Source organism: Epinephelus moara, chromosome 5, assembly GCF_006386435.1.
Source record: "Epinephelus moara isolate mb chromosome 5, YSFRI_EMoa_1.0, whole genome shotgun sequence".
NCBI classification, from domain to species: Eukaryota; Metazoa; Chordata; class Actinopteri; order Perciformes; family Serranidae; genus Epinephelus; species Epinephelus moara.
Window position 1 is genome coordinate 31,837,753 of NC_065510.1, and position 27,811 is coordinate 31,865,563.

Sequence of the window (27,811 nt, forward strand, 5' to 3'; positions counted from 1 at the left end):
TGCAGGGATAGACTCTCTTCCTCCGCCGCTGCAGCCTGACTCTGACACAACCGGCATGTCTGCAAACTGAGAGCCGCACAGGAAGACACACACACAGGCGCAATCCCCTCCTTTTTAAGACGCACAACTTGTGTCCCCCTCGCTGAAGCAGAAGAAGGAGGCTGGTTATAACACTGCGACGAGGCTTATTTTATTTTTGGAGGGACAAAGATTTGGAAGAGGATCAAAACAAGGTAAATGATGCCCGAGCATCCAGAGATAAGGGATGTTTGTGTGCGGCTTTCACTGTACGGGACCGGATGGTGATGAGCTCGAGCGCTTTGGTAAAAGATCCATCCACTTCCACGCTGCGCATGTAGCGTATTGGCTTGTGTGTGCGTGTGTGTAGCCTATCTGAGCATGCAGGTGCAGTCGTTTAACAGGGGGTACATACAGTACGGTGCTGTAATTGTGCCGAAATGCTGCACCGCACCAGGAGCTGTGAGTGAATACTGTAAGGGTTCATGTCAGGAGAAACTGGTGCTGATGCTGCTGCAGATGATGAACGTGAAGGGGAACCAGGAAATGATATAAGGACGCTCAGCTGGTGCAGATTTGACTTTGGGGCGAATGAAAATGACTCGAGGACGAAACGGCGATGTAATGAGTGCAGCAAGTTTTTAAGGGGGATGGTTTTTTTTTCCCTGAGAGTCTGTGCCGCAATGGCAGAGTGATGCTGTAAAATGCAGCAAAACTACGTGGGGTTGTCATGTCGTAAAAAAGATTGTGAGGAATATTACCATAAAGTACAACAAGGTCGCTTAAAACTCGGGTCTAATCTCTGCATTTCCCATAAAAAATATCGTATTATAAAGATGACATAGGAGATTTTTAATGACCATGAAGTACCTCGAGGTCTGCAAACTCACAGAGTACCTTAGACACAAAGTCTCAGCAGCAATATTATAGAAACATTTTTTATGTAAGGTTTTTGATTATTGGGTCACTTTATATTGTCATATCATGGAGAATACAGTGCCATAATACTCAATGTAAACTCACAAATGAGAGGACCTTGTAGGAAAGCATAGCTACTTTTAACAAAAGTCCTTTTTTCTCACTCGTGTAATGCCCTTGCAGATGCTCTCTAAGGCCCAGTACTGACATGAACCGTGCCTCCATTTGCTCATCTTTGACCCTGCCTCTGCTCGCCCCCTTTCTGGGAGTTATTTCCACGAGTATACATCACAGGCAGCCAGGCAACGTCAGCAGAAATCCACACAAGATGGAGTTTTGGTTGTAAATCGAGGGCGCAGGTGTCTCGAAGTAACTCAGGACAAGGTGTTGTGCTGGATGGCAAAGCCATCTTAACCTAGTTTAGTCACCCTTTTTAGAATTGATCACATTTTGGGGCTGTTTAAGATGTAAATTCTTTCTCAGGAGTTAAAGTGATCTTGTGTATATGTGTATAATTATTGTAAAAGTGGGAGAGCTACTTTGTCCTTTGCCAAACAGGGATCTCAGTCTGGAGGTCGTTTTTTGTCCGCATCGAGCCTCATCATCATCATCACCGTCGTCGTCGTCCTCCCCCATCCCATCAAACACTTGTGTATGAAAACTACTGGAGTGAAACTGCATGTCCCAACAGTGGTGTTCATGCAGTCATAGCTTGTGTATTCTGTCCCCTGGCTGCAGGTCTGTCCCCGATAACGTGACCACTGAAGGAAGAGAACACAGAACTGCTTCATCATGAATTTTGTAATGAAAGCTGCGCTGGGAGGTGAGTAGTCCGCCGGGCTAGAGGTTGATTTAACAGCACTGCAGTGCAAAGGATTTAAAGGGTTGTTCAGCAGCAACAGCGGCAGTACTGTACCAGTACTGGCCCGGTAGTTGTGGGGACGCTGGACAGAGATAATCCATCCTGCACCAAACTCCTTACTTCAAACATCAGCTACGCCCCACCACCTCCCCTAACACACCCCCGTCTCTCCCTCTTTCTGCATCCATCCTTTAAAAACCTCTAAGGGCAGGGCGTAACATCATTTTGGTCAAGTCCTTGACAACGGCAGACTCTTATAACCTGATACGATCAGGACTATGGAAACCTGTTCATGCTTTGGTGCTCTGCATTTCTGCTTTTGTGGAAAAAGTGTCTTTGTGTGCAGTGATTCAATAAAAGCGCATCAAGTCGCTGGAAACGAGGCTGCTGCGGATGAAATAGGACAGCACCTGCCAAGTGAAAACCTTGTATGTCTGAAATGTCACCTTCTCAGGACAGTAGCTTGATCTTCATGCATTTTTGAGTTTACTCAGTGAGATTTGAGGAGTTTTTAAGTGCAAAAAAGGCAAATTTTCCCCTAATCTTGATAATATGATGACATGAAGTTATGAGGTTTTCACTTGGCTTTAATTACCAGGCAGTCTTTGCTTTTCAAGCCAACTGTTGGCGTCTTTTCAGGCTAGAGAAATAGAGAAGGGCTATTTTGCCAAGAACTATGACTAACATTTTTTTCCACAAGACTTTTGTCCTCTAAAGCCTTCAGGTATTATCCTTTAGAATATTATCTTAGCTATTATTTGCCCCCTAATTAGTCCTCATCGTGGCCCTGTAATTCATCCCCCTTGTCAGCCATAGCTTTAAGGAGAAAGGCAGGAAAGTGGCACCACTAGTTGTAATGCAGCAGACGCACACACACACACACACACACACACACACACACACACTGATCAGTCGTGCAGGATGCTGAGCTGTTGTTGTCCAGGTTACAGAGGTGTCAGGCAGTTACAGTTGGGATGTGGAGTTACAGCTGAGCCCCTACTCCTCATTGGGATGCAGAGGATGCCGGCACTGCCTCGTTCTGCATAGCTGCTGTGCCTCGTGTCTGCGCTATGAATTCTTAAATCAACTGCATTGCATTGGATGCCGGTTTTTACTCCGCAGAAGCCGGGCTGCACTCCGCCTGCGGACTTTGGGAATAGATTTGACAGTGTGGGTGTTTGCCTGTGTGTGCGCCTGTACCTTGCCTGGGCTGGAGAGATGTTTTATAGATACTGTATAGGACAGGGTACATCTGCATCTCCAGGCAAGATGAATTATGGAGGCTGCACAAGCCTACTTTAGGGTATGGATTTTTGTAAGATGAGAGTGAGAAAGGATGGAAGAAAGAGAAAGTTTAATAATGTGTGTGTGTGTGTGTGTGTGTGTGTGTGTGTGTGTGTGTGTGTGTGTGTGTGTGTGTCTCCATTAATCAATATGCCTGTCAGGGTGATTATTCTGCTGTCAGTGCAAGCTGTCTTTGGTGCTGGTCCATGTTTACTGACTGGGACACAGTGACCTCTTTCCACAGATACGTCTGGGAAAATGCTGACAGTGCACTGGACCTTTAAAATTCCCTGAGGGGGGAAAAAATCCGATAATGAAACAAACCAATTAGCCAGCTAATTAATCTAGCTAAGCTATCAATCCTACGGTCAGTGCAAGTTAGTCAATACATCAATATTGGTGAAAAGTTTGCACTAATCAATCACATTTAGTTTCAGTTGGGCTGCATTATTGGGCGTGCCTGTGGTTCAGTGGTTTCAGCTGCGTACTGTGAAACCAACACGTCCTCGGGGTGATTCTGGCTGGCGACTTTTGTTGCTTTCTGACTCTTGCTGACTTTTCCTTCCTACATTTCTTGTCTGGCTTCACTGTCATCTATCAAATAAAGGCAACATTTTAAGATTTATTTAAGATTGGTTTCCCTGAAAGAGAGATAACACCATTCTTATTAGGCATACTAGCAGCATTCTGTGAATGGCAATGCCTGTTGGTTGGTGCATGGCTTTGCTCTATACTGATATATCTCAAAAACTATTAGGTGAATTGTCATGAAATTTTGCATGGACATTCATGGTTTTCAGAGGATGGATCCCACTTACTGTGGTGATCCTCTAATATCTAATCTAGCACCGTTATCAGGGCAACATTTCTACAAAACAAATGACATTCCTTTCAGACTAGTGCTTTGTTCAGTGCTAATTAGCAGATGTTAGCATGTTAACACATTAATCTCAGGTAAACATTATACCAGCTAAACATCAGTGTTAGCATTTAGCGCAAGGAACTGCTGTGCCTCTATAGCTCATAGAGCGTAAAGAAGGACTAGGCATCTCTACTTTCTCCGTCTTTACAAAAATAAAGCCCAACTATTCTGGATGCGGGCACTGCTGTCTTGTGCTGTGACGACATTTGAAATATTGAGTTCCTGCCCATACATCCATCCAAACCAATCACGAGCAGCGCCATTGATTGCGAGTCCACCAATTGACATACACAGCTGTTAATCATGACATCACACCCTGTTTTTAAAGCATCAAATAACTAGTTCAAACCAACAACAACACTTGAACATACATCAGTGTGATATGACCTACACCCAAAATGACAGAAAACATCATTGGAAAACATTTATTTGACCTAAATGTATCTTTTACTATGTTCCATCTGCTAACATGAAGGGAGGGGGGTTAATGACCTATACTGCAGCCAGCCACCAGGGGACAATCGATATGTTTTGGCTTCACCCTTGAGGAGCTGTCACGCCATCAATCTTTATATACAGCCATTGGTTCAGCCTCACAGAACCGCTAAGATGGCTGCTGGCTCTTGTGTGAGCACGTCTGCTCATGAGGACACTAAATGCACTACATACAGAGCTGCATGTGTGTCTGCCAGCTTACTGAAAAACTGGTTTTGAAGTTAACCTCATAAAACAACTTATATCAAGCTATATTTTTACTCTGAATCTAGTGGGGGTCGAGTCTTATGGCCTGTTGTTACCTTGCTCTTGTTAAGCTTCTGTTCAGATGTGGATTTTGCTACACTGTCTGTCGCTGAGTGTTTCGCTGAGTGTGTTAGGTGATGAGTGTGTGGACGAGTCTCCGTGAAAGAGAGGTTGCTGCCAGTGCATTAACTAATCCTCCAAGGCTTCTTTGGTTACAGATACTTGGATGAAAACAGAGCAATGTTAAACTGCGATGATTCAGCAGGACTCAGATCCAGAAAGCCGTACATCTGCAGAGTTCAGATGTTTGCTGGAGGGTCTCCTCTGCAGTAGCCATGTTAGTGCCATATTGTGCTGCATTGTCTTTTCTTTAGTTACAGTACATGGAACCAGCAGGTACTGTTGAGTTGTGATGACAACAGAAGAAAGCAACTTGCAGGTAAATCATACAGCTGTAGCACTTAAACAGTTGGAAAGTTGCAACATAAAAAGCATGGATACCAGATAACATTAAATTCTGAACTAAATTTTATGGTGAAACTTGTCACACTGAACTTCTTAAAGGTCGTTAGGTAGAATGAGAAACAACAGCACAAAGGGATTACAAATGTCCACTGGACATGTGGTCAGCTGTGTAGGAGAAAACAAACTTATGTCGTCTTACACTTAATAAACAGCATATTGGACTTGAATGTTCTCACTGGATACCTGAGGATCAGATATGAGAAGCAAACACAGACTTGTATTTGCTGAGCTTGGGGCAGCAGTGTAGAAGATAGAAAGATAGTCACGCCTATTTTACATCCTTAATTCACACACACCAAACGTTAGAGATGAGTTTTCATGGACAGGTTTTTGCATAGCCATTTCTCTGTCTTACTGTAGGTCAGTGGACATGGGTGTATTTTAAGTCAGTGCAAGTGTTACATATCTTGTGTATCTTCAGCTGGCAGGCTCAGACAGGGAAAGCTTTTAATCTACAGTGCATGAGCCAAAACTGTGGAAACGTGAGAAGTTCTCTGTGCATGCTTCATCTTGGCACATTATATCCACTGCTTAACATTAATGCTTTGAACCCCTGAAAATGGTTCATAGATACAGGTTATTAGATTATAAAAATGTCTATAGGTCAGCACAAAGTGGGAGTTAATTTCTCACTTGCATGCATTACAATTTACTGGAACTGGAAAGTATTATTTTAAAATGACTTAAAGCTGTTTCTCACCAGTACAACATGAAAATTTGGTCAGGGAATACAGCAAATTCACATATGAATTTTCCCCATGACATCTATGCACAGTGAGTCCAGTGCAGTCTATCTGCGTTGCTCTGTTACGTTTTAGTTACAAAAAAAAGCTGATTTACACTCCATACAACAACAACCCTTGCCAGACAGATAAAGTCAAAGGAGCTAACGTTAACTACACAACTCATAAATTAATCCGACCCCAAATTTGATGCTAAGGCTAGCTTTTGTGGCTAGCCCCACTCCCTGACCAACATAAAGAGTTAGCAAATGCAAATCAGCATCATATCATCATATCCCAGCTGCTGGGTGATCTCATCGTGTGTTTTGTACGTTGTTGAGGTAGTTGCACACTGTTTGTCATATAGAAGGTGTTGAGACACCCAACTACTAAGACGTTCCCCCATTGTGGCAGCAAGCTAGTTATGACCTAGAGGTATGACATTAGCTGAAGCATACACTTACGCAGGCGGAAATTTGCCGAAATATTTTTACATCTGCACGAATGCGCAAGCATTTATAAAAACCCATAAAATCAGTTTTTAGATATTTCCATGCAAATTTTTGCTTGGTGTAAAATGGTTGTCAAAGAACCTTTTACATCACATCTCTAAAATGTATTTGAAATCTGGTGGGAATTTTATATGGCTTCGATGAAGGATCTCCTTGTTTTTTCCATCACCACCTCTTGTGTTAGGAATGCTACATATGTTTTGGAATACTTAACACCAGAACTGTGGGTTCACGTGGAGACTCCTCTCTTAGGAGTGCACACTTAGGTTAAGGTTAGGGAAAGATTGTGATTTTGGTTAAATGTTAATAAAAAAGGTAAGGTTGTCAGTGAACATTTTGCTGATATGTTCAGCATCAACAGTTTTGTGCCTTGCCAGGTATGTTAATTAACAACATTTTCTCATGCTGATAAAGTGTAACTCGCTCTGCATTATGTTTCCCTTAAAAAATTGATTTGCCATTTCAAATTAGTTGTATAAAAATCAAATTGCTAGGAGATAGGGCTGATTTTAGTTAGTGGTCCAAAACACAAATCACACATTTACCTTAAAGGGTTTTTACACACTGTACACACACACAGTTTATCTTCACACCCATGATATGGATGAGGAACACCACAAAGAAATGAATAATTAACATAAACCACAAGATGTAAAAAATGATCGGCAGCCACCACCTTGTATCAGTGAAAGTGTTAATGCAAAAAAAAAAATGCTCAAAATTAAAATCCCACTTCCTTTGAACTCCATTGCATCCCACACTGCAGTAGTGCCATCGCTGGTGCTGTAAATCAGTCCAACAGATATCCTACCAAACTGGACACAGTGCTGCCAAAATATTAACTGTGTGAAGACAGGAGTTGACAGTCCTCTTGACACAAATGTTTCTTGTTATTAAATGTACAGATTTGTCTTGAAATTAACCTGGTAATGATTTCATGATGTTATAATGTACATTTAAGTATAGTTAATGTTCGCCTGACTCTCTATATTCCTGCAGCAGATTCTAATTTGGCAAGCTACACATTTAGCAATGAGACATAATACAAAAGTTTAATATTTATTAATTTTCTAATTAAACCACCTTTCGCCTGCTGGCTGTGTAACGCTGACTTTTCTGCTGATGTAGTCAAAGTTTGACTGCTGCCTGAGGCCTTCGGGGTTTGATTGAGCTCCATGCCTTGGGACTAATGTCTAACTCACTTAACAGCTCCCTAGTCTGTCAAACTAACTTCAGCTTTTAGGAGTTGGGAAGTGCCGAGTCAGCACTGAAGTGCTTAGGAGCAGATGCAATCTGTGCACAGGGAAACCACAGCAAGAATTTAAGGTAAGGTGTAAAGGCTTTGTGAGGGTCTGTTTCACTGCTCCTAAATAACAACAGCACTAGATTAATTACGTAGTAACAATCCTGACTATAAAATGAAGAACAGCTTAATAAGTTTTGCTTACAGGCTGAGAATTTGTAAGAGCCTGTGGGCTACGGTGGTGACCCCCAAAATGTAATATAGGGAGCCAGGGGTGCAGTTTATTTTAATTTCAAAACTACCTAATCGACAAGTTGCATCAATATTATTAAACGGTTACATAAGAAAGGCATTAGTTGCATCAGCAGTAATGAGTCTAGATCCCTCTGTGTTTGTGGGCTGGATTGGATTTATTACCAGGTGAGATGTTGCTTACTACTCGTTCAGAAAGTTTAACTGTAAAAGAAATGTCAGGAGGTAAATCTGAGGAAGAAATTGTATCTTAGGAGAGAAAAGCATCCTTTTGATCAAAGTGTTATGTATCTAAAAAGGCGATGGGAGGCCACACTGGAATTGCATTTAGAGAGGGCCTCCTTAAGGCCCTGCACTTTATATGCCCACTGTCCTCCCCAGTCACCTCCTTCCAAAGCCCACATGGTACATGAATGTATTTTTCCTTGCCCAAAGGAAAGTTGATTACGTTGCCACAACGTCATTAAGACAGCAATTTAGTAACATACAAGCACAAGTTCTAGGACACAGGGTTGCTAAAATTGCCTTGACTTGAAAAAAGATGGAGACAGTCATATTTTGGACAGCTAAATGAAGATGCACATATGAATAGGATCAATGACTCATTCCCTCTGGGCTGACACCAAAAGTGGTATGTGCTCTTTTGATAAGACGCTTGGCTTGTTAGTGCAGCTTGTGGGTACTTAAAATAGTGTATGACAGTGAGCATCCTTGTCCTGACTAAAGCTTTTTGGCAATTGCCAGTGCTTTTTTCAATTTATTTATTTTTTTAGGTTTGTAAAACGATGCAAAAATGATGTGCTTGTAAAAAGCATTTCTGAAAAGCTTGTTACTGTTGCATCTTGCAGAAAAGACAAGTGACCTAGAGTTGACACCACCATGCTCAGTGTTTTGCATTATTTTTTAATAACTGCTCACCATGTATTACACACAGAATTAGGAAACAACCTAACGCTACATGATATTTAAACGTAGCTGATCCACTTCTTTATAATTAACATTAAACATCAGGCCTGATGGTTTATAAATTTACTTTCTACTGTCAGATTGTGCCACAGAACTCCTTCATTGCCCCTAAACTTTTATAATATAATTAGAAACACATCAGTGAGCCACACTGTTGTTCTGGCTAACATACTTCTTCATTACAACCGACATGGATGCTGTATTTTACTTCGGGCCAATCACACACAGTCCATCCTGCTGCAGTACTCAGTAGTGCATCAAATGTGTATTATTCCACAGCTGAAAATAGTCCTGAACTAATATGATTTATTATTTTGCAAAAAAAAAACAAAAAACCTACAGTCCGCAGCTGTTTAATGAAATTACTCGGCCATCTAAAGAATATAGGGATAGTCTACCACTGTTGTTGCTAATAAAAGCATTTTAACAAGGTTATAATAACATTTTTTGTCTTGCCTTCAACTTCAGCTTCCATGTTTTTCAACACACTTGTGCATTCAAAACCTTTAACATCATTTTTTAAAATCATTATTTATTACAGTTTTAATCTAACTTCAACACAAGATCATATGTCGACATGTAGGCCTAACAATGTGTCAGGAGAAGTGCATCACATTGCTCTAATGGGTGACATTGTCACTGGTTAAGTGAGACAAAGCTGTGTGATTTAAGGTGAAATGAAAACAGAAGACACCTTGAGATGTTCTCCCCTCACCTCGTCTCCTCAAAGTACAGATAATCACATTTAGCAGCACTCTAATATGATTGGCTGAGAGAATCAGGTCTCCATCGCTGACACAGACACACTTCCCCATCTTCTTCTCACGCGTTACTCAAACAAATTAGATTCAGTTCAGCGGACTGACCTTGAGCTCCTCCTGCAGCATAAAGGGTGTGTGTGTGTTTGACAGTATGTCCGGATCCTTTGAATAATAGAGCAGCAATATGCAGATGTTAATGCTGTTTGTGCAGTCACAGAAGAAAAACAACAACTGCAGTATGTTTAAATTAAAATTATATTATCTTTGGACCTTTAAATCTGTTATTCCTTATTCCCTTATCCCTAATTAAATCTAATTAGGTTTCCTATAAAAGCATGAATATAAAACTCAAAGATTTTAATTTTGTTGCAAATTAAAATCAAGAAATCACCAGAAATAACAGCAACAAATTTGACAATCATATATTAATGAAAATAAGGAGGTGTTTCTTTTTAAGTAAAATGATTTTCAAAATTTCCACCATTACATCTGTTTTAGAGGAAATTACATGAACATTACTGTAATGTTCCCACGATGAAAAATACTGATGTTTTAGAAAGGAATTTGTGGGAAAAATTCAGCTCAAAAGCCAGAAAGATGTCATATGTCTCTGCAAATCATGGATATGTTACATTTGCAAGTTATTAGGTAGAGTTAAGATACGTTGAAAATCTATGTTTGAACACTGGTGTGGTTGACGTGTGGTTAGGCTCAGGCACAAAAACCAATGTTTCGGCTTAAATTATCCTGTTTGCGGGGCGCAATCCCGGTGGGAAAAGCAGCCACGTGTAGGTGAAAAATGACGGCATTGGTGGCCCTGTTCCTACCGATTGGTCGCTACAGAACACCTACATTACAACTGTTGTTTGTTGGTTTCGAACAATAGTCTGCAGCCTTGCCGCTATCTTGCCAAGGTGACACACCATCCACCGTCCCCTCCACCTTGGACTGACAAGATATGATATACGAAACATACAAATGTAATGTATTCGTGGTTTACAGAAATGTATAATGCCAACAACTGGACTTTTTTCACACTCTTAACTTTCACTTTAACTTACAAAACAACAGCTGATATTTTTAAAACTGTGGGTCAAGAGGGTGAGCTTGCATTTGTGAGCTAAAGTCCCAGTGCAAAATAAAGCTGTCTCACTTTGTCTTGCCCTGATACATTGTGCCGAACGGCTCCAGGGAAATTTAAGCTGACTCAAAGCATAACTGCCACCAATTACACAGCGGAACAACAGTGAGCACACTTTCTCCTCCCTTTCCACCGATTTCTCACATTTTCTTTCCTGCTGTTTAATAAGCTGTGTTGAGACAATGGCTGTCTGTCCTGGAGGCCAAACCTAGATCTTTTACACTCATCCGCTTTCCCACCACACTTTGGAGTCAGAGAGGGGATTTGCCTTGAGAACCTGGAGTGGGAAGAGAGTAGATAAAGTACTGTTTATCTGATGCTGTCAAAGGTTCAAGCACTGGGAGAGTTAGCTAAGGTTAGTCTTCTTTGCCTCTTTCCCTCGAGACTTTGGATTTAACAAAGATTTAGCAAAGAACTTTGAGAAGGAAGGGATTAGAGAGATGACACCTTTTATCTAAGCTGTGAAGCAATGTCCAAGTATCAAGAACAGAATCATGGTATAACTTTAGGTCTGCTGGGAAAGTTGGAAAATGTCTTAAAAAGTTGAATTTAGCACAGAACAAAAAACCCTTACCCCAGGGATCAGCTGATTTCATCTTGGAGATGATTTGTATGTGTATGAAAGGTAATGGATAACCAGTGTTACAGACGTCCAAGTCCACTCCTAAACATCACATTTTCTTTTGTCTACATGTCAGATTTCATACAAATATACACGTCAACTGCTTTCAAATGGAGTGCTTCTTTGTCTTTGCCGATGTTGACTCCTCTAATATAATGTGGATTATACAAAAATTCTGAAAGAAGGCTAAAGGCCAACCTGTCGACTTTCCATTACAGGCTTTTATTAGCTATTATACCGAATGTCATTCTGACAACTACTACAACCTCATGGAGTATGCAGGGGTAAAGTGTAGAGACACTTTAATCAAAAAACATAGCTCGACACAGCTTATGTGATGCCTGAGAGCTTAATAGAATAATTCTGGTTTGAAAGGACATTGCTGTATCTCTGTAATGGCTCACAAAGCATGAGCTGGGATCATAGCTCAATATAACTCAGGGCTTTGTCTCTCAGGATCCTTCTTTTTTTAACAGTTGGACAAAGACCATCTGAATGTGCTAATAAGATTTTGTGAAACCAGACCAAATTTGTTTTGGTTTGGCAGTGTGTAGTTAGAAGAGGGCTTTTTCTGGGCCATGCATGGGAAGGGAATCTTTTGACAATGGTTGTGAGTCATTGCTCCACTTAGGGGATTCAATAGCGGTGTTTACATCTATTGAAGATATTCAGGTACCAAGATCATCAACTGATCGCGAATCCGCTTTGCAGTGTGTCAGATAAGCTCTAACTCTGGCTCTGAGAGATCTGAAATACACCAGGGATATTCTGGGATATATTCTGACATTACTGCGGGTATCAGTCCATGTAAACATTAATTTTGATTTTCACAGTATGCGCAAGCTCATTGTTTTGCTGAATAAAATTATAGATCATAGAAAAGGGTATATCAGTGGATCATGGATGGATTCCTGAACAGGCCTAACAGGCACAGGCCCAGGGACTCAGAGTGTCAAGGGCCTCTCTTGCTTTCATCTGCAAAATATCACTTAAGGAGACACGTCCCGACATAAAAGAGACTCAAAATGACCACAAAGAGACACACAGAGACTCACAAAGACTACAAAAAGGGGTAAAAGAACCACAAAGGGATATAAGATGACTACAAAGAGGTGTAAACAACTACAAAAATACCCAAAGTAACTATACACAAAGAAACTAGTACAGAAAGACTCAAAATGACCATGAAGACCCACCAAACAACTACAAAGAGACCCACAGTGGCTACAAAGACACACGAAATGACAACAGAGACACCCACAGGGACTAAAACGAGACACAAAACAGCTACAAAGAGACCAACAGGGACTTCAGAGAGACACAAAATGACTACAAGGATACCCACAGGGACTTCAAAGAGATACAAAGAGACTCAAAATGACCACTAAGAGACACAAAACAATTACAAACATCCCACGGGGACTTCAAAGAGATACAAAGCAACTAAAAAGAGACCCACAGTGGCTACAAAGACACAAAATGACTACAAAGAGACCAACAGGGACTTCAGAGAGATACAAACCAACTACAAAGAGACTCAGCAGCAAGCACTGATTCTTAATTGGTCCAATTTGAATCCCTGTTGCAGTTGCAGTGTTTGCTTATATCAGCAGCTGACAGGAAATAAACTGCATGCAAGCTGTTTCCTAGCAACGCAATTAAGATAAAACAGACTATACTGTATGAATGTGTAGTGGTCATTAAAGTCAGAGTAACACTTAAGTGGGTAATAAGCCACTTTCTTAAATATCGGTTGCACTGCAAAATTTATAATTAATGCAAAGTCACACCAGATATATTTGCATACATAATTTGTGTCCACATATGCCTATCCATGCACAAACGTACTGTATCTGCACACTCACACACATGGAAAGTAATTGCTCAGCCACACAAGTGCTCATGCATGAGAGCCTAAAATGGAGCTAAGCAATTATTCATATCCACATGTGCATATAGGAACTCTCACTGTATATGCTCTCTAGCTCAAGACATCCCTCTCTTCCTCACGATCTCCCTCTCTCACGCACACGCACACTTGTAAGAGGACAGATATTGATGAAGATAGTGTATTATGGTCGGGGAAATATTGCTGTGTCAGCTGCTTTGTGCTGATCATCAAATGCTGATGCAGCAATACCTCAGTTTACTTTGGATTTCTTCTCACTTCCTCTGTGTTTCTGTCTCATCTGTGTCTTTCACTTCAAATCCAAGTGGCTCATTAATGTGATTGTTTTATTCACGTCTTATTCAGTGTCCATCTTTGGTGCTGAGCCCTCACTGTTGTGGTGTGTTCTGCAGCTCCCAGGAAGCATCTGTGCATTAAACAGCATGGTCTGTGCAGTGGTGTACACAGCACTGATTGGTGATACACTTGAAGTCTCTGTTGGTGGCCATCTTCTTTGTCTCTTCAGCCATTTTGGCTTTCATGCTCTCCCAGTTTGTTGGCAGTGTATTACACAATATGGACTAAATGAAGTGTCCAAAGACTGTGAGTCACTCATTTAGATTAAACAGGGCTGGACAGTATATAGATAGTTTATTGTTATTGATATTGTGTGGTATGGAGAAAATTAAATATCACCATATTTCTGACCAGATACCTTGATATTGACATTGCGATGATATTTAAGGGTTGACTCCGAGTGCTTTCACAAAATACGTAGCGTTAGATTTTTGATAAATAAGTCATCAATAATGTAGATATAATGACTCGGGTAAAGACAAATAAAAGAGAAGCTAGAGCAGGAAATTACATCACTTTACTGTAATGCAGCCTCTAAAACCAGAAAGAGACATCACTTACAGTATTACGATATACACAGTCTAAGAGGATATATAGTCACAATATTCTTTTCCTGGTGTTACAGACTGCATTACAGTAAAGTGATGTAATTTTCTGAGCCTACCAAACTGTTCCATCCATCCATTTTCAATTGCTTATCCAAAGCCAGGTCGCGGGCAGCAGGCTGAGCAAAGTATTCCAGACGCCCCTCTCCCCAGCAATGCTTTCCAGCTCCTCCTGGGGGACCCTGGGATGTTCCCAGGCCAGATGAGATATATAATCCCTCCAGCGTGTTCTGGGTCTGCCCCGGGGCCTCCTGCCAGTTGGACCCCTAATGGAAGGTGCCCAGGAGGCATCCTCATCAGAAGGCCGAACTACTTCAACTGACCCCTTTCGATGCAAAAGCAGGAGTTCTATTTCGTACTCCCTCCGGATGTCTGAGCTCCTTCTCTAAGGCTCACTCTATCTCTAAGGCCCAGCGGCCCCTTGGAGGAAAGTCATTTGGGCCGCTTGTATCTGCGACCTCTTCTTTTGGTCTTTACCCAGAGCTCATGACCATCGCTGAGGGTTGGGATGTAGATGGACCAGTTAATTGAAAGCTTTGCCTTCTGGCTCAGCTCTCTCCTCACCACAATGGTCCCGCACAGCGCCTGCATCACCGCTCTAGCTGTTCTATGATTAGCTTTACTTACTGGGCGATTAAGCAAATTTTATTTTCAATTATGATTTTGGCTTCAAGGTAAATTAAAAGGTAAAAATGTCCCAAAAATATCTTAAAAAAATAAAAAATCAAGGTGATTTTTCGCTTTTCATTTCTTAATTTTGTCTTGTGTTTTAAATCCAACACACCCATTTCCTTTACAATGGTGCACTCAGTGGTGCCAACTTTCTAGCTAGATACAGTAACATTTAAGACCCTCTTAGTGACTGTATTTCTAAAAAGTGACTAACGACAAATTTGACAACTTAATCAGACCCTCAGGGAAAAGGCAGCATGAAATATATTCAAAAATATTATTTTGTAATTCACTCCCATGCTGCTCAGAGTTATCGCAGTCCATTGCTTTTCTGACAGCAGCACGGGGCTCTCCTCTTGTGCTGGGTTTATATTTATATATTATTCATTTTATTTATTCATGTCATTTTTTTTACATTTATTTTCTATTTGTTTTTCAGTAAAATAATATATAAAGTTCAAGAAAATACACTGTTCAGAAGACTTTGAAAAGTTCGGTAATTGCACGAAGTTTCCAAAGTTAATGAGTAATAGCGGTAAATAATCATGATTTTAAAGTTGAACCAAAATAATCGCAATCATGATTTTTGCCACGATCGAGCAGCCATAGCTTTCACCCACTCTCTCTTTATATCCACATTATGTTTTGATTATTTATTCTATTATTTTTCCTCATTGTGTAAATATTTTGGGAAAGCACCAATGGTCAACCCTGTAATATAGTCACAATGTTAATATTGATGTTTTTGGTCCAAAATATCGTGATAGTTGTTTTTTCTACATCCATCCTATGTTGGTGTCTATATGGATTGTGCATGTTATGTTAATGTACAACTGCAATGTCTCACATTGATGCCTATCTTTGCATTTAATCTATACTGTTAGTTCTGTTTGTGTAGATGGAAATGTGCAGCCAATAAGTTCTCTCATGTTTAAATCATATTCTAATAAATGTAGCATAAATTTTCATCAAATTTCTAAAAGGTCAGCAAAAGAATTTGTAAACCTCACTTAGTTTTTATAGCCTGCAGTTCCCCTGATGTTTTTATTTCTCCCTTCACCCTTTCTTTTTCTCCTTCATTGCTCTTGCACTCATCCCATCCCACTTCATCCTCCCCTCCTTCTCTCCTGTCTTTTATCTCTCCGCATTTTGCTGCAGTTCGTTTTTTTTATGCTGATGAGTCAAAAATACAAACGATACCGGGGGCAGTTGCAGACTGAAGGAGTGCTCTGTCTTTCTTTCTCTCCTCAGATACCCCTTGTCTGCCTCTCAACCTTTCCCCCCTCCTCCTCCTCCTCCTTCTCAGCCTGACTTAACCCTCCCTTTCATTCTTCTCTTTCTTCATCCCTCTTTTCCTTCCCCTCCCTCCATCTTTTCAACTGTCACACTCTCTCCCTCTCCATCAGGTCCCACAGAAACTGCTGGCTAATCCCACTAACTGGAACAGCTCATCTAATTGGACTCAATAGTTTCTGACAGATTCTCTCTCCCTCTCCTCATGTTCCTCTTGTTTTTCCTAAATATGTCTTGTTTTGTCACAAATTTCAGCAGTATACCGACTCCCCATCGCCCCTGTCCCTGTTTCTTCTTCTCTTTTTTCCGTCCTCCCCCACACTACTTATGTGCTCCTGTGTTTGCCCAAATCCCTCAGACCTTTGGCTTTTCTCCTCATCTCTTTCTTTTCTGTTGATGCCTGTTGACAGCTTATTCTTGTTTGCAAAGCTCAGCGTTTTTCTGCTTCGGTATCACAAAGCATTATTTCATGGGATGTACAACTCTTATAGCGACAGTAAGAGGGCTTGCGTAAGACATATTCCAGGGCTGGTGCCTTGTTGTGTAATAAGCAGAAGTCATATTTATACTGTATGCGCTCTCACAGCCCTTGACCTTCAGTTAGGAAACCATCAGGGCTGTAGCTACCACTGAGGACAATGAGTTCATGTCCTCAGTAATGTTTCTGGAAATGTGGTGAGAAAGACATTTAAATAAAGGGATTTTTTTCCATCAGAACTGTATTAGCATTGCACATTGTCTTTAAAACAGCATTTAGATCCTGTATATGAATAAAATTGACAGAAAACACATTTTAATTTAAAGGAATACATAAAACATCAAATAAATCTCAACAAAAAGTTTTAGTCTGTGTTCATAACTGTCCTTATATTGCTGCATAGGGGAATGCAGACTCACAACTAGGGATACTGGGCATGTACCCCGAGTGTCTCCAGTCAGCCTGTCAACAGAGTGAAGGCATCGACAAATGTTGAGTCAGATATTTCTTTTTAAAATCATAATTAAAGTTCTTCGCCACATAATCACAATGTGCAGTGAAATGCTTTCTTACCTACTCCAGTAAATTGCGCAAAATTAAGAAGTTAAAAGGCCTCAGATGTAAAAAAAAAAAAAAAAAAAAAAAGTACGAAACTATGAAGATAACAAAAAGAATAAAAAAAAAAAAAGTACGAAACTATGAAGATAACAAAAAGAATAAGGTCAATATAGATATAAAGCAGGAAAACATTATAAAAAACAGAATTAATACTTCCAAATATTGTCCAAAGAAAATTTTGAGAGTGATAAATATCTGAAATATAAAATGAATGTAACATATTGAATGGCAGATAATGATACTCGTCCTACCAATGCAAACAGCAAGGAGATTATATTACAACACATTTGTTTTAATGTAAGTGATTCACAGGGAAACTGGGTTGTTGAATGTAGTAATAGGATACGATTAAGGACAAAATATGTAACATATGTTAATATGATAGAGCAGTGAGGGTTTTATATACATACAGGCTTTCACTATGTGGACAGATTAAATAAATTAACAAGGTATATGTACTGCACTTAAGACAACTGAATGATGTAATGTGCGTTGAACACCCTGTCGTGTTACACAGGTGCACTGCCTGTAAATACAGTGGGGTTTTATTCAGTTTATTCAGTTTTATTGGGTCTTTATTGGCATGGAAAACATACTTTACATTGCCAAAGCGAGTGTGACATGAAAACAAAAATTGTACGTACAATAAGTAAAGATTTCCCAGAATTTGGTTTATATACACTGTTATGACTTTTTAACAAAACAAAATGACTAAGCAAGCCACTGAGGGGTGAACGGGTGAACTTGTTCTGGACGCATGTTCTGGGCTAACAATAAACCCATGTCCAATGCGCTTTCTCACTTTGGATTTGGCGATCCATTTATTCTCAATACAATAAATACATACTCACCATATCACAGAAGGGCGACAGAATTGTCCATATGTAATCATTATTCCATTCAGCAAATTCAGTTTTATGAGCTAATACTTCATGCTTTTCGACATGCTCACATGACATGGTCAAAAACTGATTGCGTCCCGTATCACACACCTGATTCCTATTACCTGGAACTTACCCACATGCCCTTCACACATGAATGCTCCACCCTGTGTTCAGTTTAATAACTGAATGTGTATATTTATATTTATATATTTACCTTGTGTTAAGATAATAAAATAAACAAAAATTACATTATGGCTCCAACATACACATGATTGGGTACAAATCTGACACGGCCACCAAACAAGAAAAAAAAACGTACCTTAAAGTCCGTTGCACACTGATGTCGTTCAACCTGAAAACCGTAGTAACATGCACATCGTTTTCAGATATACATGCCCTTGGCCCAGGTCGACAGGTGAATGAGGAAGTGATGTCATAAGTAAAGACCCACCTTGAAGAGAGGACTGACAGATTGCATTTTTATTTTTTAACTAAATATTGCTCGCTTGCATAAATAGAAAATGATGTCCATTGTTGAATTTTTTTATATTTGAAAATGAAAATGAAAATTGGATTATTGCATATTAATATGTGGAAAATTATAATGTGGAATTTCATTTTAATTTTCAAGTTTACATTTTTATTTAATGAAGTCCCCGTTGGGTTCCCATAGAATGGGTTATCCTGTCTAAAAGACTAAGTGTCCCCCAATCGTCTAAATGCAATTTTAAAAAGCTCCACTGACAGAATACAGTCCTGTGGGAAGAAATAAATCTCACAAGTTCTTTGGAAAGAAAAATGAGCAAACTTATTAAACTTGACATCAACCAGTGTTCAATATTGGCACAATATAATAACAGTTATGGCTTCACCTGAGGTTTGTAAATTCATCTTTGTGTATATTCCACAGTCCATTTATCTGCTTGTTTTGTTTCTGTTGGACGTCTCATCTCACAGACTAATTTATTAGTTCAATATCTCAGTCCTAGAGGCCTGCTGGAGCTGTCATCGCGCCTCGTGTTTTTCTGATGTTGTTTTTTTATGTCTCTCTTTCTCAGGAGGTCCTCCTGATGTGGGCAAGATGCTGGGTGGGGAGGAGAAGGAGGAGGACCCTGATGCAGCCAAGAAAGAGGAGGAGAGACAGGAGGCGCTGAGGCAGCAGGAGGAGGAGAGGAAGGCCAAATATGCCAAGATGGAGGCTGAGAGGGAAAGCATGAGGCAAGGCATCAGGGATAAGGTATGACGACAGTCTAGTTTAATTTACCCAACACAAGGTGTTGAGTCAGTAGGTCTCAGAAAATAGGCTACCAATAAAAATAAAGACCAGTTTTAAATGTGAACATTAAACTGGTGTGAAGGCAATCAGATGAGCAATTGCAAAAATCACTGTAAAACTGTGCCACATTCATGTAAGAAGTTTTGATGATTCTGGATGCCGTCCTGTATTTCCATGTCTAAGTAGCTTCTGAAGGCTTCTCGTCTTGGCTGCATGACAGCTAAACCCTTTTTATAACAGACCTGTGTTTGAGACAGACTATCATCAGACTATTTTTGTTTGCTTTTATGTAATTTTAAAATAGATCAGTGGAGGATCAGGAAGGAGCTGTGCAGAAGTGAGGGAAGAGGAAGGCAGTAGATGAGCGAAATGAGGCGCGATGATTAATAAGAATAAATCTGAATTTTTAGACAGAAACTAGTGGGTCAGAGAGGAACGCTTTAGAAATGCAAAACACTATCCAAATTCTTGTTCAGTAAACTACTTCAATGCTTTAGGCACAACAACGGGATGTTAGGAGGCTTGTTTGTACTCGTTAATGGCTGAATTAGTATAATATGTATTTTAATGTCTACACTTTAGGTTCATACGCAGACAGTATTTGCTTTAAGTTCCCCTCTCCACTGATGTAGTAGGCTGCGAGGCTGCTGTGATGGTGAGGGTTGCAGTGTACCCACCTCACTGCAGAGGCAGTGTGAGAGACAGCCAGTCTGTGGGTGGGGCAGGTCTGAGGGGAATATTGTGAATCAGCGGGATGAAAAGCGGCACTCCTCCCCGGCTCCTCACCTCCTCTATTCATCTTAAGTTCTCCCGGAGGAGAGCAAAGAGTGAGGAACAACTCCCAAAGTGCTTGTTACTGAAGGGGTTCTGTCAGCTTCCTCCTCAGTTTTATCCACAGCTTTGTGCCAGATACTGCGAGAAATGTCCATATTACAGCTGAAGAATGTTTTTTTTTTTTTTTTTTTTTACACATGCTCAGACTTCTCGACAGAGCAAATAGTGTCATGTGCAGTGCAGTTTCATCCAGTTATTGGGAAATTATTAACATTTTTGTTGGCAACAGTTTTCAAAGCTGTTGTGAATTTTCTTGCGTGCCTTTCAAACAAATTCACACCGCAAGTCTGTGACATCTGCTGTAACGGTGTGTGAACACTGAAAAGCAGCACCGAAGATATCTACTCTGTTTGTGACATCTCGCAAAGCTTTGCTGAAAGACGCAGACAGGAGCAAGATGAATACAAAGACAAAAAAGAAGGGTTAGCAGCTGCTCAAAACAGGAAGACAGAACAAGGCTCCATGGGATGGGTGATCTCAGTGTTCAATAGGATGGATGGGTAGCAGTGCATGTGCGATATTTCGCATTCATGTTATACTGAAGTTATCATAATAATAAGTTACCAACTCACATCACCATCTAGGTGGTTGTAAACTCTGACTTTACAATAATCTAATATATCTGACCTGACCTACTCTAATGGATGTAGTGTTATATTTTCAATGTGCAGTATTTTTAAGCCTACATTAGCAGGCACACACACATACACACGCAGCTTCAGCAGAAGGCAACTCATCTCTTAAAGCTGCAGTAATAGATGTTTAGATGCGATGTTTGGCGTAGTGGCCACAGTAGAAATTGCAGGTAATGTGACTGACTTGGACCCAGAAAGAAACCATCAAGAAAGAAATAGCTGTTAAATGTTAAAGACATTTGGAAATGACACATTCAGCAGATGTGTTTGTGTTGTCCAACTGACAGGTGGCAGAATCGATCCACATTTCTTTAGGAGATCTGCAGCTCCAACCCACTAAATGCACAGTTAACAGATAATAATGCATCAAATAACATGATGTTCAGAGAACTTTGGTTTGTACAATCCTGTAATTATAACAGACTGTATAAATAATGGACATACAGTAGCCATTGCTATGTCATCCTTTGATTTGGTGAATCCCATGTGGAAGACTCGAGTTTGGCATTTTGGCTGTTTCCATCTTGGAGTTTTGGATCCAGAAGTGACCATATTCAGAAGAAAGCGAAGAGTGGATCTGACTCATAGACTGTAGCAAAGCCTCGCAGACAGCCGATTTCTCAGGCGGCCTGTCCTTAATTAGGCGCACCTTTAAGCTTTAACAAAATGTGAACAGTGGGTTATAGAAAATCACTCCTGGTACAGTTGTTGCGAATATTTAGATTAGCTACAAAGACCAAAAGGGTTCTTTGTTCCAGGCTGTAACCATGTATAAAGCTGTGCATTTTAACCAGGCTACCAGGAAATGCGCCAGGCTTTGAAGCCAATTTTCGTAGTGGTCAAACAGTGGTACTGCAATTTCTGGGTCCCTAGTGTGATCACCTTTGGCTCATAAAGACTTTCCCATTGACTTACATGGTAAAAGAGACGTCTGTAAATCAGTGGATACATTTTTTTGAGCATCACAACCCCCGCGAAATGACTTATTTCACTATCAGGATTTGATCCGTTCGGTCTAATGAATCTTATAAAGTCTAGAAGAGCTGCATGATTCAATTATTTTATCCCCATTCAAGTTAGCGCTAAATTGAGCTCTTTAGCCTGCAGAAGTAAGCTGCTCGGCCATAAGTCTGTCGTTCACCTGCTATTTGTTGGAGTGCAGAAGTAGTACCGATAATCCTTGCATAATCTGGGTAATTTTAGACACGGCAGTTAAACCATTTTGGCTTCATGCACCACTGAGCAACTATTATAGGAATGAATGGGGCTCTGGGTTCATCGCTGTATCCAGGTCTCCTAATACATCCATGATTTTAGCATGGTGGCCTATACTTTTGGAGCCAGCCTCAAGTGGCCATTTGAAGAACTGCAGCTTTTGACACTTGGGCGTCGGCTTCATTTTTCAGCCTTGGTGCCACTTGGTAAATATCTGCATTACCTTTGCACCCTTCACTCCTCTAACTTCCACATATGTCTCTTTCTGTGTTCGACCAACAGTATGGTTTGAAAAAGCGCGAGGAGGCTGAAGCCGAGGCAGCAGCTGCCGCAGAGGAGCCCGCAGAGGGCAGCTTGACTCGACCCAAGAAGGCCGTGCCGGCCGGCTGCGGCGACGAGGAGGAAGAGGAGAGCATCATGGACACAGTGATGAAATACCTGCCAGGCCCGCTGCAAGACATGCTGAAGAAGTAGGCTAGCTTGCAAGCTAACGCTAACGTTATCTAGCTTAGTTCATAGGCGACATTCACAAGGTTGGCTTAAATCAGGTTTCCACCCACATGACAGATGTGAACATGAAATTTAATCCGGCATGGGAGTGTTGGTGTTCGGACAAAGTTTTATGGTGGGGAAATGAATCAGATGTGAACCAGCAGTGTGAATTGCAGCCATTAGACGGCCAGGTGAACGTTAGCTAACGTTAAAGTTAGCTATGTTACGCTAATGAAGCTAACAGCGAGCAGAGGGGCTAAAAAACACAATGTTAGATGGTTTATCCTTCTAGTCTGAGACATTTTAAACTCCTTTTTCTCTCCTCTGCAGAGCTCTCTCGCAGCACTGAAAAATAATATCCGTGTCCACCACGCTGTTCACTCAATTTGTACATAAATAAATGAATATTACAAGCCTCAAGGTGGGCAAACAATCATAAAATATTATATGAAATTATTATACTTACTGTGTGTCTGTCTCTAAAATAAGAAAAGATGTGATAACTTGATAAGCCATATTTTAAAAAGGAAATTTAAAGACTACTGTTGTGTGCTCCTAAAGCTACTGTTTTGTGTTCGACCATGTCTGAAACTTATGTAAAACTTTTTGCACACAGTGTTACACATTCTCTGCCCTGTCGGACCTGTTGTCTCTCTCCCCTACACATCAGTGTAATAACATTCATGTAGTGTAGTGTTTAAAAAATGTTTCTATTCCCCTTGTTCAGTGCGTCTCCTTCTCATGTCTTGCATGCCATTTGTCTGAACACGTTTGTTGTGTGAATATGTAAAAACTCACTGCGCCCTGCCCCTTTTATCCTCTTCTTTATCATGCAAAAAATATTAAGGCAATAACTCCTAAGTTTGAGTGTGTTTTCACTACTGTGTCGATATAACCGTTAATAATATCAGTAATGAAAAAATGATATGTATGCATTCAGGAAATTTCATTTACAGGGTTTTCTTTTTTTGTTGGCTCATTGTTTCGATGAAGAATGATCATGTAGCCGTTCATACAAACAGCCAAAACCTTAAGCTTTCAGCCATAAAACCAGAACTTACAGTATATATACTATTACTATCAGGATCTACTACTAGGGAGAGAATACTGAGTGAATCTGTATGAATAAAGAAGAAATATGTATTTATAATAAGCAGTATACACTTAGAAAGTGGACTATAAGTCTGGATTTTGCATTAAGAAAGATACCACTCTCCCTCAACACACACACACACACATACACTCATACACATGCATACACGCACATACACACACATAAACACACACTGTGACTTTGGCTACTGATTTAGTTCCACTGCAAAACCAGATGTGAAGTGATGCTCGATTCAGTTCTACTTATTGTTGGTTCGGATGTGAGAATGAGCTGCCGAGCGTGACGTGTTATGCCATTGAGCAATAAAGGATTATCATGTATGTTTCTGCCTGAGATTCAATAAAAACTTAAAACCTTGTTCACAGACATTAAAAATGTGTCATCATCTGTTCTCTGCCGTGTGAGGTCGGCTCAAAACAGACGTGAAACAGGCAGGTGAAAGATACAGTGGCCAGCTTCTTTGAGTCATGACAGTGTCGTACAAGGACGGACAAAATAACAGGAACAACTACACATACTGTAACCTAATAAAATACAGTGAGCAAATAAGTATCTAAGTGCTTTTAATGATCTTTTGCTATTACATGAAGGGCTGAGCTGTCAATGCTGCTTTAGCGAAACTTTTTAGTGCCGACAACAGGAAGTAGACACAACGTGGACTTTTGTAAATGTGTTAATGTGGTAGCAGGTAGAATAGGAAAAGAAGAAAAGAATTAGGAAAAATAAAGGGACGAAAATACATTTTCCTATAATTCCTATATTTTTTCCCTATATTATTTAAAAATACTGAAAAAATAGTTATTTAAAAACACAAAAATAAATATTTTCACAAATATGTGAATAATTATATACAGAAATTAATGAACAAATAAATGAAAATGCTTATGTTATATATATATATATATATATATTTTTTTTATGGCCCTCCATAGAGGTCCATTATCAAACTGTAACAAAGCTGAACTGTGTATNAGGGACGAAAATACATTTTCCTATAATTCCTATATTTTTTTCCTATATTATTTAAAAATACTGAAAAAATAGTTATTTAATCTTATATTTCCACGTTTTAAAAAAAAAAAAATCCTTATTTTATCCTTTTTTTATTTTTTTTATGGCCCTCCTATGACTCCATAGAAGTCCATTATCAAACTGTAACAAAGCTGAACTGTGTATTTCCCCACCTTAAATTAAAATTAATGTCATATATGTATATAAATATATACTGTGGCAAACACCAGGCACCAACCTGGTTAAGTCATTTTTGTGAAAGAGAATGATATAACTATTTAATAGATGGGAACAAGCTTCAGAATAAGAATAAAGGGCTCTAAAGGCTCTCCACACACTGAATAGTGAATTTAACTCTGTGGAGAGAGCCAGAAGTCAAAAGTAAATGCGATTTAAGTTTCATTCACTGCATTTGCAGCTGTACTTTAATTAAGAGAGGTGCAACACTGTTGTTGATCTGAAGAGGGCAACAATCAGAGAAATGTTCCAACTGACTTCATGTATTCCCTCCATTTCACCACAGGGTGTCACTGTTGTCTCTAAATGAAAGAACACTGCACTGTACATGCCCAACCAAAAGCAATGAATGTTTTAGGACAAAGACCTATTTTCAAGCTTTATTTATTTATTTATTAAACAAAAATTCAACCAACAAAGGTGAACTATCTAACAAAACACAGAGTCAAGCACTAAAATATCAGAAAACAGTAGACAGAAGAAAAGAACCAGACACACAAAGACTGTGATTGGCAGGAGTCCTTGTCCTCCTTTGCCTTTAGCATTCAGTTACTTATTGTTTTACAAATGTTTACATCCACAATAACCATTTGTTGAACAACACCCACAGCACTGACGAGAAAGTAACAAAGCAGTGATATTAAATAACATTAAATGGGTTATCGAACCCTTCAAAATTCAGTCAGCATCAGGTACAGTTGATGACATCAAGGAAACATGGATGGTACAATAGGGTCAGATTTACCTTTGAGTCGAGGATTTTCTTTAAGCAGAAAAACACAGACCCATTTCATCTTGAGCACTTCTTACTGGACCTGTTTTATTTTCAGACAGCGACATTTTAGCTCTAGTTCCTGGTTACATAGCAGCTAACCCTCCTTTTTCTCATTGTGCTGTTAATTTGAAAGAAGAAATTCCATTAAGTGGCGCAAAATACACAGCAGAGTTCATCGTTACCAGCATGTGGATGTGTAGTCAAAGTTGTTTACAAGGACATAAAGCTGTATCCACAGACATGTTTTGCCCTTGATGAGAAGAACATTGCCATCGTGAACTCTTAAAGGATCCATCCAGTATCAGAGTGTAATACCGTATGTCAGATGTTTGGCGGTTGATTTAAGACCCGTCACAGCTAACAAGCATTCTTGAAACTGCTGTTAACATTTGATTTATGTAAATAAAAGTGATGGACTTTGTGTGATCTGACAGCTGTAAAGACATTAGAGGTTTCCTGTGTTTTTAAATCTGTGCCACCATCCATTACTGAAATAATCCAACCCTGGATTGAGGCGTTAATGTGAAACCTGTAACAAACCGTAAGAAAACAGTACCAACCATTTTGTAATGAACCACACGTTTTAGCTCCAGTAAATACAAATAAACACAAACAACAATCAACAAACCAGACCTAGTTTAAAGAGTAACAGAAGTCCATTCAAATATTTGCAGTTACTTTAGGTTTACATAGTCTGACGTACATAATGGATGGTAGATAATAAATTCTATATAACAACACAGTGGATATTTTACAGTGGGTTAATAGAAAATTTAACATCAGTAAATAAACCTTGAACTGGCAGTTGTCATTCCCAGCTAGCAGGAATGTTCTGCAGGGACTGCTAATATAAATGCTGGATACTATAACGACGTAATTAGAGTGTACATTTTCATTTAGAGAAACATTTTTACACAAGTTATTACACTATCCAGCACAATCAATCCAACATATTAAGTATCTGAATGGCGTCTGACTCTTTCCCAGGTCTGTCCCAAATAAATATATTCTGTATATAGCGACAAATCTCACAGTAGCCAGGTTTATTAATCTGTCCATTACTGTATGTTTTAGTACCAGAGGACTGAGAGTCACTAAAAAAACGATTAAACCGAATAAGAAAAGAACTGTAATATCAGATTTTCATGATCAGGTCCAAATCCAATATCACAGTAATTTTCAGAGATTTGTTTTTGGTCAAGCTAATTGAAAAGGGGGCTTTTGTGTAAAATTGGAAGAAAATACCTTATATGTTGACCCTGACGCAACATCAGAAGCTTTTGGAAACCACAGTAATGACAGCACAACTCATTTACAGCATAACAATAATAATATTTAGTATTAATTCAACTCATCAATAGAAACAGGGATTCCTAAGAGTGTCTCGTCACCTTCCAATAGGCCCTCATTCAAAACCAGACCTCCAGCCCCCTCTATTTAGGAATCTAGACACTTGAGGAGATGTTAAAGGATCCATGAAGACAAAGTATGCCTTGCCTGGTTAGTTTGTACACAGAGCAACAGCAAATGTTCACCCCTGGAACCTGAGTCAAGACAAGCACAAAAAAAGCTCACAATGAAACTTTTTGCATGCGCTGAAAGCTCAGAATGACACTGCTGATTCATCCCATTTGGATCCTTTAATATCTACTAAAATAGAGTCTGGAAAGCACAAAGAGTTCAGAGACAATTGAACCTGACGTGGTGGGTGTTGTCTTCTGAGTAGGCCATCGGAGGTGTGAGGCCGAGAGGATTACAGGACTGAGTTTGGAAAGATGGCAGGGGTCAAGGGTAACAGAGGGTTGAGGGTAGCCCTGGTTTCTACACATTCGTCCGACACTTAGGGAAGATGGGTCCTCCCTCAAGCCTTCTCTTTCTTACTGTAGATGGAGGGAAACAAGAAGAGAGAGAATGACAGATGGAGATAAAGGGGTGAAA

General features: G+C 39.8%; 2 protein-coding genes across 5 annotated transcripts in view; one reads left to right on the top strand and one right to left on the bottom strand.

Moving 5' to 3' along the window:
• On the top strand, nucleotides 1-24,225 carry cplx2a (complexin 2a). Its single transcript, XM_050044481.1, has 4 exons — nucleotides 1-233; nucleotides 1,675-1,759; nucleotides 19,343-19,521; nucleotides 22,527-24,225. The coding sequence occupies exons 2-4, from the start codon at nucleotides 1,729-1,731 to the stop codon at nucleotides 22,716-22,718; spliced, it is 402 nt and encodes a 133-aa protein (XP_049900438.1). The 5' UTR covers nucleotides 1-233; nucleotides 1,675-1,728; the 3' UTR covers nucleotides 22,719-24,225.
• A 1,246-nt stretch (nucleotides 24,226-25,471) lies between these two features.
• tmod1 (tropomodulin 1) overlaps nucleotides 25,472-27,811 on the bottom strand; it is a 28,003-nt gene continuing 25,663 nt past the window's right edge. For all 4 annotated transcript variants that reach the window (XM_050045161.1, XM_050045160.1, XM_050045162.1 and 1 more), the window contains one exon: nucleotides 25,472-27,753. In XM_050045161.1, the coding sequence (XP_049901118.1) occupies nucleotides 27,735-27,753 (19 nt within the window). In that variant the 3' untranslated portion in view covers nucleotides 25,472-27,734. The remainder of the gene's footprint in view (nucleotides 27,754-27,811) is intronic.